Source organism: Pithys albifrons, chromosome 2 (assembly GCF_047495875.1).
Source record: "Pithys albifrons albifrons isolate INPA30051 chromosome 2, PitAlb_v1, whole genome shotgun sequence".
Classification (NCBI taxonomy): domain Eukaryota; kingdom Metazoa; phylum Chordata; class Aves; order Passeriformes; family Thamnophilidae; genus Pithys; species Pithys albifrons.
In genome coordinates this window covers 111,406,593-111,420,375 of record NC_092459.1, presented here as the reverse complement: position 1 = coordinate 111,420,375, position 13,783 = coordinate 111,406,593, and the positions used below count along the sequence as shown (strand labels likewise).

General features: G+C 40.7%; 1 protein-coding gene across 2 annotated transcripts in view; it reads right to left on the bottom strand.

Annotated features, from left to right (window-relative positions):
* Positions 1 to 557: 557 nt before the first annotated feature.
* The window catches only part of KIF16B (kinesin family member 16B), a 133,340-nt gene continuing 120,114 nt past the window's right edge, over positions 558 to 13,783 (bottom strand). For both annotated transcript variants that reach the window (XM_071582101.1, XM_071582102.1), the window contains one exon: positions 558 to 1,840. In XM_071582101.1, coding sequence (XP_071438202.1) covers positions 1,682 to 1,840 — 159 coding nt within the window. In that variant the 3' untranslated portion in view covers positions 558 to 1,681. The remainder of the gene's footprint in view (positions 1,841 to 13,783) is intronic.

Genomic DNA, 13,783 nt, shown 5'->3' with positions numbered 1-13,783 from the left:
TGAAGGCATTAAGGTGCCCAAGTCAGATAGACTCACACATACCCAAAGGCATTAAAGGCTACCCTGCTGATAATGGAGCTCTGATAGTTTAGAAATTTTACTCTAACTTTTGTTTTCCCTGAAATGAATCAAAATAAAATAATACTCTCAAAATTTAAATGATCCATTTTAATTTTTAAATTAGAGATGTGGCAGCCTATGCTTAGTGATGGAATCCATTTATCTTTATACATCATCACAGAATGGCCTGGTTTGGAAGGTACCTTAAAGACCATCTAATTCCAATGTCCTGCCAAGACTTGTCAAACACAATGGATAGTGACTTAGCCACTTCCTTGGCCAGTTCCCTCAGGACTGTGGATGTATCTCACTAAATGAAAAACATTACTGTTCCTATAATTTAGGTCATGAAATAAAAATGTCACCACTGTTGTTACTTTATGTTTTAATGATAATTTTCTATAACATGAAATAATTTGATTACAACAACCTACCAGCGGTCAGTGATGGCAACTCAGAAACAATGCTTCACACTCTGAACAAACAGCACATGCAACTGACTTTTCATTATGCATTTTAATAGCCAGAAGTAATTTAATTCTGATTTTTATACAACCAATTATACATTAACATGTACACATACTCGATTCCAGTCACAGTGTATAGATATTTTTGATTCTGCAGCAATATAAAATGAATTCTACCTATATATACATGTGCAAGTCTGAAGGAGTCCTGAGTGATTTTAAAGTACTATTAGTCAAATCCTGTAAATTTCAACTGATGCAAATAAAATTCAGGGTTTACAGCTATTGTGAGGAAGCTATTAAAAAAAAATATATAGCACTTTGCATAAGCTTTATGCATAGCTATGATTCTGTATAGTGCAGTTTCCACTTACAGTCTGAGTAATTAGGAAATCTGAAAAGATGCTGACCATGTTCATCAGTAACTATTGCTTCCTCTGCTTCTTCATTAATGATGAGTGATTCGTTCTGCCTCAAAACAACCAAGTGTGGAAGACTTTGACAGAGTTTAAATTATATTCTTTCTGCTGCATATATTTTTGTAAACATTCAAGTTACCCAGGCTCTTTATTTCTTCTCAGGAAAACTATACAATTATACAGTCAATAGTTAAAATGTGTATCTGGAAGGGGGGGAAAAATGAAACAACAGTGGAGTATGAGCATTACCTTAAACATGACAGAATGCTCTAAAGAAACAAAAGAGGACTGTTCTTTAAGGAACAGCTTGGACAGAAACCAAAAGGCTGCTCAGAAACCCTCTGTCAGCATGACACACTGCCACGGTAAACACGAGATGCTCTCGAACTACCAGAACAAATTGCCTGAGCAAATGGGAAGGAAACACTCCTGCCAAGGAGGAGATCCAAACTCATCATGAGAGTCAGAATCTTTGTACTGGATTAACAGAACAACTCACACCAGAATGTCTGTATACCCCTGCCAGGAAAATGCAGGCACTAATGCAAGAGCTGGAAAAGGACACGGGATAGCGCTGGGGTGTAGCTGTCTCTCTAACTGGCATTGTTTGGATGCAACTTTCCAGGTATGCAGGAAAACACCTTTCTTTATCCTTTCCCTCATTCCTCTCGCACCACAAAAGTGAAGGCACCACTGTGACTGCACTCCTTCAGCACAAGGATCCTGGCCCAGAAGTCAGCTGGTCCCGTGGCTGCTGTAGTCGAAAACGCCTTTCCTGAAGAAGGGGGAGAACTCGCAGATGGTGTATTTGGACAGCGTCAGCCTCACTTTGTCGATGTGCAGGGGAGATGATGGAGATTTCAGCATGGCAGAGAAAAAGCTCCTGAGGTATTGCTGTGGAATGAAATGCAAAACGTCTTAAGGTTTACTTGGTCAAATTGATTACGATCACTTTGAAGAATTAAATGAACAGCAGTGTAAAAAACCCAACCCAAATGGCCCAATCCTAGGGTTGTGATTAGTCCTTTTAATAACCATCCACATTTAAATCCATTCATAGAGCAGATCGACTGAAATGTCTGTGCTGAGCTCAGGAAAAGCAGAAAAGAAGTATTTTCCACTTTTTTCCTCTGCCCAGCTTAGCAGCTCTTCTATTCTGTGCTTGTGTGCTGCTTTCTGGTTCATTCTGCAGCCATGTAATGCTTTCTGCTGATCATGACCCGCTAATACTGTCGTCTAGCATTACCAAACACTATAGCAGGTGCAAACCTCAAATCCATTCTGCAGCAATTTCACTACATATGGACACAAAAGGACTTCAAAAATCTTCCCCTCACGAAGCCTCCACAATCCACAAAAGGGATTTGTTTTGATCAAGGCCATCTGCAGAAAGATTGCATGACTTCCATATCATCTCAGAACCTACCAGCATCTTTTCACTGAGATGCCATCCAAATTTTTTTATTTTTTTTTTAAGTCTTACACATAAGCATGTGTAAGATGCTTCCTTCCCTTCCCAAAAGTTAATATTCACCAACCACTGTGCCACTGGCAGTCACTCATATCTATAGAAACCATGGCTGATGTACATTAACACAGTTGGTTTTCACAAACCTGATGAATCTGCCTTCACATTTAGCATGTTTTAATAAGTCATGTTTCTAACTCTTGAATGAAGCACTTCAGATAAAATGTTTGATCAGACAGGTGGTAAAAAAGTATCCAATGTCACCCAAATAGCTGCAAAGGAAATTTCCTCTGGAGCACAGGGATAATGCTCCTTTGTTCTGCTACAGACTGACCACAGAAAGAGGGAACTCATAAAATTATTCACTAATCTTGGATTCAGTGGGAATTATATCTGCAAGGCAGAGAAGCACATTCTCCTCTGAAGAACATAAGGCTTGGTTAATTTGAATGCAGAAGCTTTGGGGTCATGGAAGTGGTTTGTTCAGGAAACTGTCCTAATTATTCACTTGCTTCTCAAGGAGAATTCCTCCAAACTATAACAACCTGTTAGCTATTTAGGTACCTTGGAAACCAGCTGTATTAATATCATAGAAAGCAGGAAAACAACAAAAAAAAAAGCAAACAAAAAAAAGCAGCTGGAACATAAACTATTCTCTTGGCAGGAATGGTGAATTTTCTTTTTTATTCAGATCTGCCACAGGTTGTATTAATGTTCATGAAAAAAAAATTCATTACAAAAATGCCTTCAAGATGAATTCCAACAGACTAAGAGGTAATTTAAAGTGAGCAACAGATGTCATATCAACATTTATCATAATTAGTTCTCAAAGTAGGGTTCTTTATAAAAAGTCCCAAACCAGTAATGCCTGAAGGATGAATATGGTAGAAAATCAAATGGAAAACATTGCATCCTGTTAGAGTTTTAGCACTGTGCTGAAAAGTTACTGCATTAATTCCAGTTTATGGCTACCAAAGGCTCAAAGGTAGCAAAATATCTCACCAGACACATTACAAGACCTATTGCATTCACCTTGGTATGTATGGCCAGATAATTGACTGTCATGCCTTTCCTGTAAAGCCATTACTCATTGTTTTGGCATAATAGCTCTAATGGCTGAGTGAAAAAATCCCTCTGCTCTAAGCATACACTTCTGTGACAGGAAAACACTAGGAACAGCAGGCGCACTTCTTTTCCCAAATCTGTGCTCCAGAGTTGCTCAGTGAATATCACAGATTCTTTGAACACGAAAAAGATCCTTGGGAAAATGGCAACAAGCAGCCCCTACCAGATAATGATGGAATTAATTTTGTATGGAGGTTTCCTGCCATATGGCTTGGCATTATGTGCTCTTCTACAACCACCTCTGAGCAAATAAGCCCTCTTATAAACCCCAGATCTGCATTTGCCCTTGTTTGCAATGCTGATGTGCTGTGATAGCCCAGAACGGGTGTGCCCTTGACACAAAGAAGCTGCTGCTTCATTGAAACACAGGCTGCTGTGCCCAGAGATGCTGGCTGGGAGTGCCATCCTGCAGGGAGGGGAGCAGTGACTGATGGCACAAGCGTTTGCTCACACCACAAGCATATGCCTCAATTAAACGGCTGTGGGTGGGCAGGACAGGGCAAGGTTGCTCTGCCCTGTTGGCTGCAAGGTGGACAATGAAGTGGAAGAAAGGGGCAGCATGGAACAATGAGAGGATGAGGGCCACAGCAGGCTGGGAGAGGGGCAGGAGTACAGCAACAGCAAGTACCAGAAATGATGGAAAGAAAACTTCCTTAGAGATTCAGAAGGGATTCAACATGGACTTCACTGCAAGCCAGGAGGCCACTGCAAGCAGCTGGAGTGGGAGCAAGGCTAGATGAAAGGATCTCCTCTGTCAGGAGGAGCTGTTTTCAAAGCTTTCACATTAAATCCATTTCCAGCAGCAGATACAATTTTTCTCTATTTACAGAACAGTGTTATTTGTGCTGAGTTAAAACTAGGTGGGAAGCACTCTGGTATCTTTTGATGTGTTCCTTGAAAAAAAGAATTTCTTAGCAGAGACTGGCAAGCTCAGGGTGCCTTCATAGGAACATGTCCAAATTTTATACAAATTAGTGCTGTGGCTTCCTGCTGATAGCAACTAAATCATTGTCCCTGTGCACTGTGTTACAGCTTCTAGGTCTGCATGATTATCTCTGAAAGAAAAAACTAGTTAACTGCTAAAATATTCCAAAAGGCTTGGTTTTATTGCTCATTTTCGTTTGTTAGCCTTTCAAAACTCTGGCCATTTGTTCTGGATTATTTAGCCTGGTAATCAGTGTTCTTCCAAATGCACTTTGGAGTTTCATTTCACTAATAGCATTCAACCTGCTACGCTGGTGGTTTGCTGGAAAATATCCTAATGATACGTTTGTAAAGGTCTCAGTGTGAGGGCACAGGACCCTGGCACTGAAACAGGGATGGAAAATGGGCAACTTACACATCAGTAGTGTTGGTTGTTCAGCCTAAACCTACACAGGAACACCAGTTTACAGAATGGGAATACTCTTTGCATGTCCAAAACAAAGATAGAGAAAGCCAGGTTAAAAAAAATAATCCAAAATAGGAAAAGCAGTGGGGTTTGGCCTCTCAGAAGGCAATACAACTTTTGTGCCCTTTAACTTAAAAGTTATGTATTTGCAAATAAAACAAAACTGGAGAAAGTGGTGTGAGACTCAAGGGTATTTTCATTCTTTACTAATCTGAGTAGTTTCCCCTCCCTTTTAATTATGCGAATAGCAAAATGGCAACCATTTTAAAAGCTTATTAAAAGTCATTTTAATAGGGTTCACCTTTTTAGCAAGAGGCCAGTGTTCATCTTGTGCTCAATCCATCAGCACAGCAAAGTCATTCTAATGATTTTTGCACTACTTCGTGATGTGGGCACCTCATAATTTTATACATTTTGATATAAAGCCATAACTTAATTTAAAGTTATTAAAGTTATTACAATCAAAAAGCTTTCTGAAATGTGAAAGTCCTCTTATCATCCTTTCAATTGTGGCATATTAAAGAGGAATTCAGTTCAGTGACATTGTTCTCCTAATCCATTACAAACAGCAATAGCCTCAGAGACCAATAGCAAAGCTTAGCAAGAATGGGATTTTTTCATTAAAATTTGCTATGTTTAAAAACTCATCAGCTTTGGTACTTCCAGAAAGTGAAAAAACTTCGAGTCTGTACTTTCATCCTGCTATTTCTAGCAATTTCCTCAAAAAAGTCAGTTTTAAAATTCTTTAAAAGTTACATTTTACAATTAACATTAGAAATATCACCTGCTAATTTATGCTAGGGCTGAAAGCACCACAGACTTTAATAAGATAAATCCTACAAGGCTTTGGGGATTTTTTTAAACAATACCACATTTTCAACACCTACACATCAATGTGACAGTCAAAAGCTTTACCACAAGGTCACAGAAGGTCACTGGTGGCAAGGTAGGACTAATTAACTTGCTCATCTAACTTCTAGACTAGGCTCCTCTCCCCCTTTAATATAGATGCTAGTTCCATTCAGCACCAATCACATAATTATTCTGTTGACTAGTGTTAAGTACTGCAGGCTTTAAATCAGACCTGGATTTGAATTATTCATAGAGCAAAGCACACACAGGTATCACAGCTGTTTTCTATAGGATAGGAATCTGATTACCAAAAAACCCCCAACAAACCCAAACCAGACAGATTGAAGCATATTCACTGACTCTGAAAAACCACATTATGTTGTAATTATGTATTTGCAACGTCAGACCTTCCTGAGGAAGACTCTACCTCAAAACAAGCAGACAGGCACATGTTTTGCTTCCAATCCATGATCACAAAAATAAGGATTTGTTTGGAAGATAAGGTATGCAAAGGGAGCCTGCTGGGATGAGGAAATGGGAGTGCATCTCCTCCTGCCTTTGTCTTCTAGAAAGTAATTGTTGGGCGCAGCAAAGGAAAATGAACATTTGGGGATCCTTCCTCAAATTAACCAACTTTCTCTTTTTTTTTTCATTGATGTCTTGAAGAGAAAAAATTTACTTTCAGGGTGTTTTTTTCAAATACCAAACACTGCAGAAATGCCAGCTATGTTGCTAACTACAGCCCAGTGACAAAAATAAAGCTGGGCTGAAATGGCACTGACAGTGATGGTGTCCCACAGAGACGTCAAACTGGCAAAGGGCCTGTCTGGGGAGATGCTTTATACAGAACACAATGAGAAAATATACAACTTAGCAGGAAAAACAGGATTCAAACTTCTCATTGGATCTACTACTTCCTTGTGCTTTGTTTTTGCCTTGTGTTTTGTTTTTTGCTTACTGGCAGAAGTCAGAGGGCATTACCACACTGTCCAGGGAGGTAAGTTAGGATTGGAGGGCAGATGATGGGAACCCTTAGGAAAAGGGCTGCAAGCCAAGCCAGCTCTGTCTTATCCAGGACACACAGCACATCTCCATCACCACAAGGGACTGGATTATCTGGGTCAGGTGTGGAGGACAAGGAAAGCCATTAGCCACAATACCAAGTTCCAGGGGAGCAGGTTCTCTTACACCAAATACCTTGACATTACACAGCAAGACATATTCAAGCTGTCTAAACTGAGGTGTTTTGTGCAGGCAGTGATCCCAGCAGGCTTCTCCTGCAGTCTGCAAGGACAGCTCAGCCCTCCAGGTCACAAGATGGTTCACCACAAGAGCTTCTCTGCCTTATTTCTGCCACTCAAACCATCTCCCCTTCCCTCAGGGACCCCCTAAGGCTAAACTGGCTAATTAGGAGTGAGGAACAGCCAGAATAATGCTCTGAGAGCTCTTGAGGTAGCTTCAGATCCATTTCTGGACTTAGTAAATTTGAGCAAGCAAGGAAATAATCTGCAGATAGCAAGAGTATAGAATATGAGGTGGCACTGCAGTCCAAAAGGATGGGGGACCATAAAGGGGCTACAACTAATACCTTCACCTCCACCAACTCCAGCTTTGTATTAGTTCTCACCAGATATAACTGGCTCAGAAACATTTTGGTCTTCTGTGAGGCTCTCTTTTTTTTGTTTAATAAAGAAAACACGAAGCTTCAATACTTTTCCCCAACACCTTGACAAATATTGCAAGATACCATAAAGCAGGTTTGAGTAAAGTATGTGAGCGGAACAGCATGTGAGATTCTTCTTATTTGAGCTTCTCTGCCTTATTTCTGCTACTCCAACCATCTCCCCTTCCCTCAGGGACCCCCTAAGGCTAAACTGGCTAATTAGGAGTGAGGAACAGCCAGAATAATGCTCTGATAGTTCTTGAAGTAGTTTCAGATCCATTTCTGGACTTAGTAAATTTGAGCAAGCAAGGAAAGAATTTGCAGATAGCAAGAGTATAGAATATGAGGTGGCACTGCAGTCCAAAAGGATGGGGGACCATACATGGGCTACAACTAATACCTTCACCTCCACCAACTCTAGCTTTGTATCAGTTCTCACCAGATATAACTGGCTCAGAAACATTTTGGTCTTCTGTGAGGCTCTCTTTTCTTTTTTTTTTTTTGTTTAATAAAGAAAACACGAAGCTTCAATACTTTTCCCCAACACCTTGACAAATATTGCAAGATACCATAAAGCAGACTTGAGTAAAGTATGTGAGCAGAACAGCATGTGATATTCAATATCTCTGGTGATATTTCAGGCCCCTCAGGAAGTACCTAATGTCACCTCTGGTTCTGCACACATTTATCTCCTGCACACACCCTCAGGTCATTCTGTGCAGCTGTGATTTCAGAGCAATGAGAAAAAGACTTACTGCCTGGGAGACTACTTGGTGCCTGAAGGATCTTATATCTGTGGAAAAACTTGGGAGAGAAAGCCTTTAAAATTATGACAGGATCACCTGGACCAATTATCTTTTGCTGAAAGACCAGGATGGCTGGGTTGTCCTTACAAAAAACCTGCAGTATTAGATGCTGTCAAAGCTGTGCAAAGCTTCCTTGAGGAGCCAGAGGTGACAAATGCCCTCCAGAATGTGTCTGTCCCACGTACCAGAGACCTTGCTCGAGTCACACATGACTTGTACAAGCACAAAGAGATTTCTCAGGAGAAGAGACAAGATTCACATGTTTAAAAATGACAAATCACCACTGTGTAAGTCATCATACCAAAGGGAGGGAAGTTATTTGCTTCAGATTGACAGGCATTAATTAGGCTTATGGCTGGATTAACAGAAGCTGAGAACAAAGGATTGGCTCATTTTAATCAAGCCCTTCCTGCTCATTTTGATTAGGCCTAATCAGAAGCAAGGCTGTTTACAGGTAATGCCTAGCAGTCAGTGAAGAAACAAATAAATAAATGGCTAGATAGAGAACATCTCAATCAGTATCACCTTACCTTGCATGTACAACTCCACCCCACACACTAATCTCCATCCAAAACAAACTCTACATTATAAGCACCTTACCAGAAATAAAGCAAGTCTAGCAAATTAGGCTAGGTTGGTTTTTTTGATTTACTAGCAAATATCTTGCCCATTTGACAGTGACACATATATGTAAGCTCTTAACTTGTTAGACTGAACTTGTTTGCTTGGGAGCTGGATGGGAGGAGGTGAGACTGCAAGCTCCCACCAAAATGTCATGTAGCTCTTTTGTTAGTGAGCAGATTTACCTACACAGCTCCCAAATGTTAACATGGCTGTAAATGCTGGATCTATAAAACCAGAATTTTACTTGGACAGCAAAGAGCTTCATCTTTGGCTTTGCTGGAGCTACAAAACTGAACGATGGAGACTTGACTTCTTGTCTCTGCAGTGGCACTAGCACTGCAGCAGGCTGTGTTGGGGCTGGACTTAACCCAAAGCAGAGAGAAAAGCAGCAATACCACATTCAGCACTCTTCTGGGCATGTTTAGAAGTACCTAAATGACTTTGGAACTAAGCAGGTAAGAATGAAACTCTTTAAGCAGCTAAATTTCATTTAAAAAAGACAGGACTTATATTTTTATCCCCTTGGGAAGGTCTGCCTATGTTTTTCATGCACAGAATAAAGCAGATTCCATGAATCAGGGTTAGTTTCCTCCACAGCTGCACAGGTGAAAGCAGATTTTACCACTACATCTCCAGAAGTGTTTGAGTGCCACTAAAATTTAATTTTACCCAAGGTGGGACTGAAATTTACTTGAATTCATACACCTTTTTGAATTTTCTTAATGTACATGCATTCTGAGAGATGCCAGTTATGATTCAAGGTGAAATTGCTCTCCCAGGTTTTCAAAATCCAAACTATTCATTATAGCTATTTGGAGCATTTTTCTGTGCAAGTCTAATGGCATGAACACATTATGCTGAATTACTATTATGCCACATCAATTGAATTAACTTCTGAAGTCAGTCTACATCCCAAATTACAATCTTATTCTGCTTGAAATTCATTTAAAATCCACAGGACTTAATATTTCTTACAATGTCTGCATGCTAAAAGCTTGTATTTATTGGCTTTAGGCAGCTCCAATGAAAACTGAATTGTAGGCTGGCAAGGGAGTAAAAAAAAGGCAGCGAGGGCTATGATTTACAGATGCTCTATCAGTGCGAGTCTTCTTTGGGAAGTGAAAAGGATCAAAACAGACCTGACTAGTGAAGGAAACCAATCTTTTCTCTGGAGCACAAGTCAAAACAAGTCCTGTCAAAATTTATTCACGAAGAACAACAACAGGATTGAATTTACCACGCATCCCTGGGCCAGCAGCGACAGTGGGATGTCTGCTGGAGTGGCCTTGGCAAACAGCTACCAAAGCACTTGACATGCATCACCCTCTGCTTCCTCTGGTGAAATCGGATGCTGGAGGATGAGTGATATGCTCACTTTGAAAAGGGATAGCACCAAGTTCAACTCAGTGTCCTTGGCTGAGCGCTCCTTTTATTCATCTGCCCATATCTGAATGTGGAGAGCCATTACTGAGACTAAGATGAAGGTACAGGACTTCAAAACTTGATTTGTAGGAGGATGTTGGGAAATTTATTCTGACCTGGCAGCGAAACACATTAGGATGTGGAGTTAAACTGGAGCTCAAACTATAGGCTGTCACATATTCTAAACTTAGTAAATCAGGATAAACATACCACCTTGTTTTCTGATACTCTGAAATATCATAGAATCGATTGGGTTGGAAAAGACCTCCGAGATCATCGAGTCCAACCCTTGGTCCAACTCCAGTCCATTTACCAGATCATGGCACTCAGCGCCACGTCCAATCTGTGTTTAAAAATCTCTAGGGATGATGAATCCACCACCTCTCTCGACAGGCCATTCCAATGCCTGATTACTCTCTCTGTAAAGAATTTTTTTCTGATCTCCAACTTAAATTTTCCCCTGGCAGAGCTTTGAGCCCGTGCCCCCTTCTCCTATTGCTGAGTGCCTGGGAGAAGAGACCAACCCCCACCTGGCTAGAACTTCCCTTCAGGTAGTTCTAGACAGTGATGAGGTCACCTCTGAGCCTCCTCTTCTCCAGAACAAACACCCCCAGCTCCCTCAGCCTCTCCCCACAGAACTTGTGCTCCAGTCCCTTCACCAGCCTCATTGCTCTTCTCTGGACCTGCTCCAGGCCCTCAATATCCTTTCTGAACTGAGGGGCCCAGAACTGAACACAACACTCAAGGTGTGGCCTCACCAACACAGAGTACAGGGGAAGGATCACTGCCCTGGTCCTGCTGGCCACGCTATTTTTGATACAGGACAGGATCCCATTGGCCTTCTTGGCCACCTGGGCACACTGTTGGCTCATGTTGAGCTTCCTGTCAATTAGTACCCCAAGGTCCCTTTCTGCCTGGCTGCTCTCCAGCCACTCTGTGCCCAGCCTGTAGCGCTGCAGGGAGTTGTTGTGGCCAAAGTGCAGGACCCGGCACTTGGCCTTGTTGAACTTCATCCCACTGGAATCAGCCCATCTCCCGTCTATCCAGATCCCTCTGCAGAAGAAAGCAAAACGCAAAGGCTTCCAAATTGCAAATCCTGTTTAATTATTTGGTTGCAATGAAGATAAACATCAAAAGGTAGGAAACTGGAGTTATACACCTCAAGAAACACTAAAATTCTTGTCAAGGGGTACATATACTATGCTGCTACCTATAGCAAACTGCAAAACAGGGTTTCAGATCTGATCATGAATAAGGTCCTGAATTTGAGCAAATGGGACCAAGGGATTGCTTGTGCTCAAAATTCCTTTTCCATCTAGTAGCTGGTTGGACCAGAGCTTAAAGTTAACTCATTCAGAATATAAATCCCAGGCTTTTGCTCCTTCTAAACAACCTCCTTTATCACCTGTTCCTATTATAAGAATAAAGCCTTTCATTGCTGTGGGCCTGGCTGAGAGTCTGTGGTATTTAATCAAAGTAACATTTTATTGGTATGGGATCAACTGCTGACCTACACAAAGTCCTAATTACTGCTTCTTTGTATCTAGTGACTGTAATCAATAAGTAAAATTAATTCTATTTATTCACTTTTTGAAGCCAATAGGGTCTCACACAAGATGCAGCACCACTCCAAAAAAGATTAAATGCTTCACTGCTGAGAGCTGCTGCAACTTAACTTTGAGGGCTGATGCTTCAAAACCAGAAAGGCCATGTGCCTTGGGCAGCCCCAATGATGCAGTGATGGATGGGAACCTGATGTGTGAAATTGCTCTCAGATGGATAAATGCAAAGTCTTACTGTCTGCAGGCAAGGCAATACTTCAGTGTTGTTGCTGAAAAGCAGGTTTTTTGTTTTTAAATTTTTCAATGGTTACTAGAGGTTATGAGAGGCACTGGGTGCAGACTAACTGTACCTAACAGAAAATGATCCATGACATGGATTTCACAAAACTGGTATTCAGAACATGGCCCAACCCCACACACTCTTGTTTTTGTGGATGCACTTTCCTTCCCCTGCATCCCTATTCCTCTAGAGGGAAATTAAAACCATCGCTCCAAGACACTGCATTTTGTAGTTCAGACTATGGGCATGAAACAAGCCTCTCTAGGGTTATCAAACACCAGCATTTGCAGCAGTTTGCTCTTGCACTGGCAGTCATTTCTGGTGTGCATTCGTGTCTGTGAAAAAAAGAAGAGCTTTCTTTTATCTTCCACTGGTTACCAAATGTATTCTGAACACATTCTGAAGTCCATCTCACTTAGATACTGCTAAGAACAGCATTTGCAACTGGTCTGTCAGAGGCAAACATTCAATCTGCAAGAGGCAGGCTGGTGAGCAGCTGCATTTAAAGCTCCTTTTAAAAAGCTTTGGCATTAGGGAGCTTGTTGTAAGCTGATACCCGAGTCTAATAATTTCCTTTCAATAATCACTTTGAACAAACATGTATATGGGAGTTTTGAAAGGCCTTTGTGACTGGCATCAGTCAGGAAAAAAAAATCAAGCAGAAATGGCAACTCCAAGCCCACTTGATAGGATTTTTGGAATAGAAACATCAATTCACCTGTAATTAGAATGAAGCAGGTTGTCTCAGTTACACATATTAAGGGATGGGGCATTGAAGGAAAGACCAGTGGGATGTACTAATGAAGTTCATACTGAATATTCAGATGATGAATCACCTAAAATCTCATTTAAATATTTCTGTCCTCATGACTGCAAGGAAAACCTCAAGAAGTGAGGGTTCTGGCAGACTTGAACATTCTGTTTGGCCAAATTTGTCGACAAGTATTTTGAGGGTTTTGTTTCTCCTCAGATGTTGCTTTTGCTGGTTGCTACTGAGGAGTTAATTAAAAAACTAGCAAGATAAACATTTGAATAATACGAATGAATTCAAGTTCAAGAAAAGGTGTTATTTCCACTATTTCATGTTTTCTTTAAAAACCAGATTCCTGGAGCCATTAAAACCCAGCAGACTGTCACTTTTAAAAGGGAAAGATGGCATGGCTAACCTTAGAGCATTATAATAAAAATACCCTACAAATTATCACCTCCAAAGGAACTCAAGTGAAAATACAAACTGAAAACCAAACAAAGTATTTGGCTTCTAAGTTAATCAAATTTTGGAAGGGTAATTTTGACAGTAGGTAACAGCAATATTTCAGTCAGTTCAGTGTCTACAATACTTTCCCCAACCACGCTCTACAGATTGGACAGAAAAATTGAATTATGCAACTCATTCAAGATTTATTTCTGCCTTTTGCATTAACACCTATCATTGAAATCCTCATCAGCAGACACCAGGAAGTGAGGAGGTTAAGGACAACTGTATTATTAATTTTAAATAAATTGAGCATGTCTATCTTTTAAAGAGGTTCAAAGTAGTAAGAAAAAAAGAAGAGCAGAGGCAGTGCCAGGAAGATGTATGTGCTCCTACAGAACTTGATGTAGGCTTAGCTTACCACACTGTTACAGGTTGACTTTCATTCCC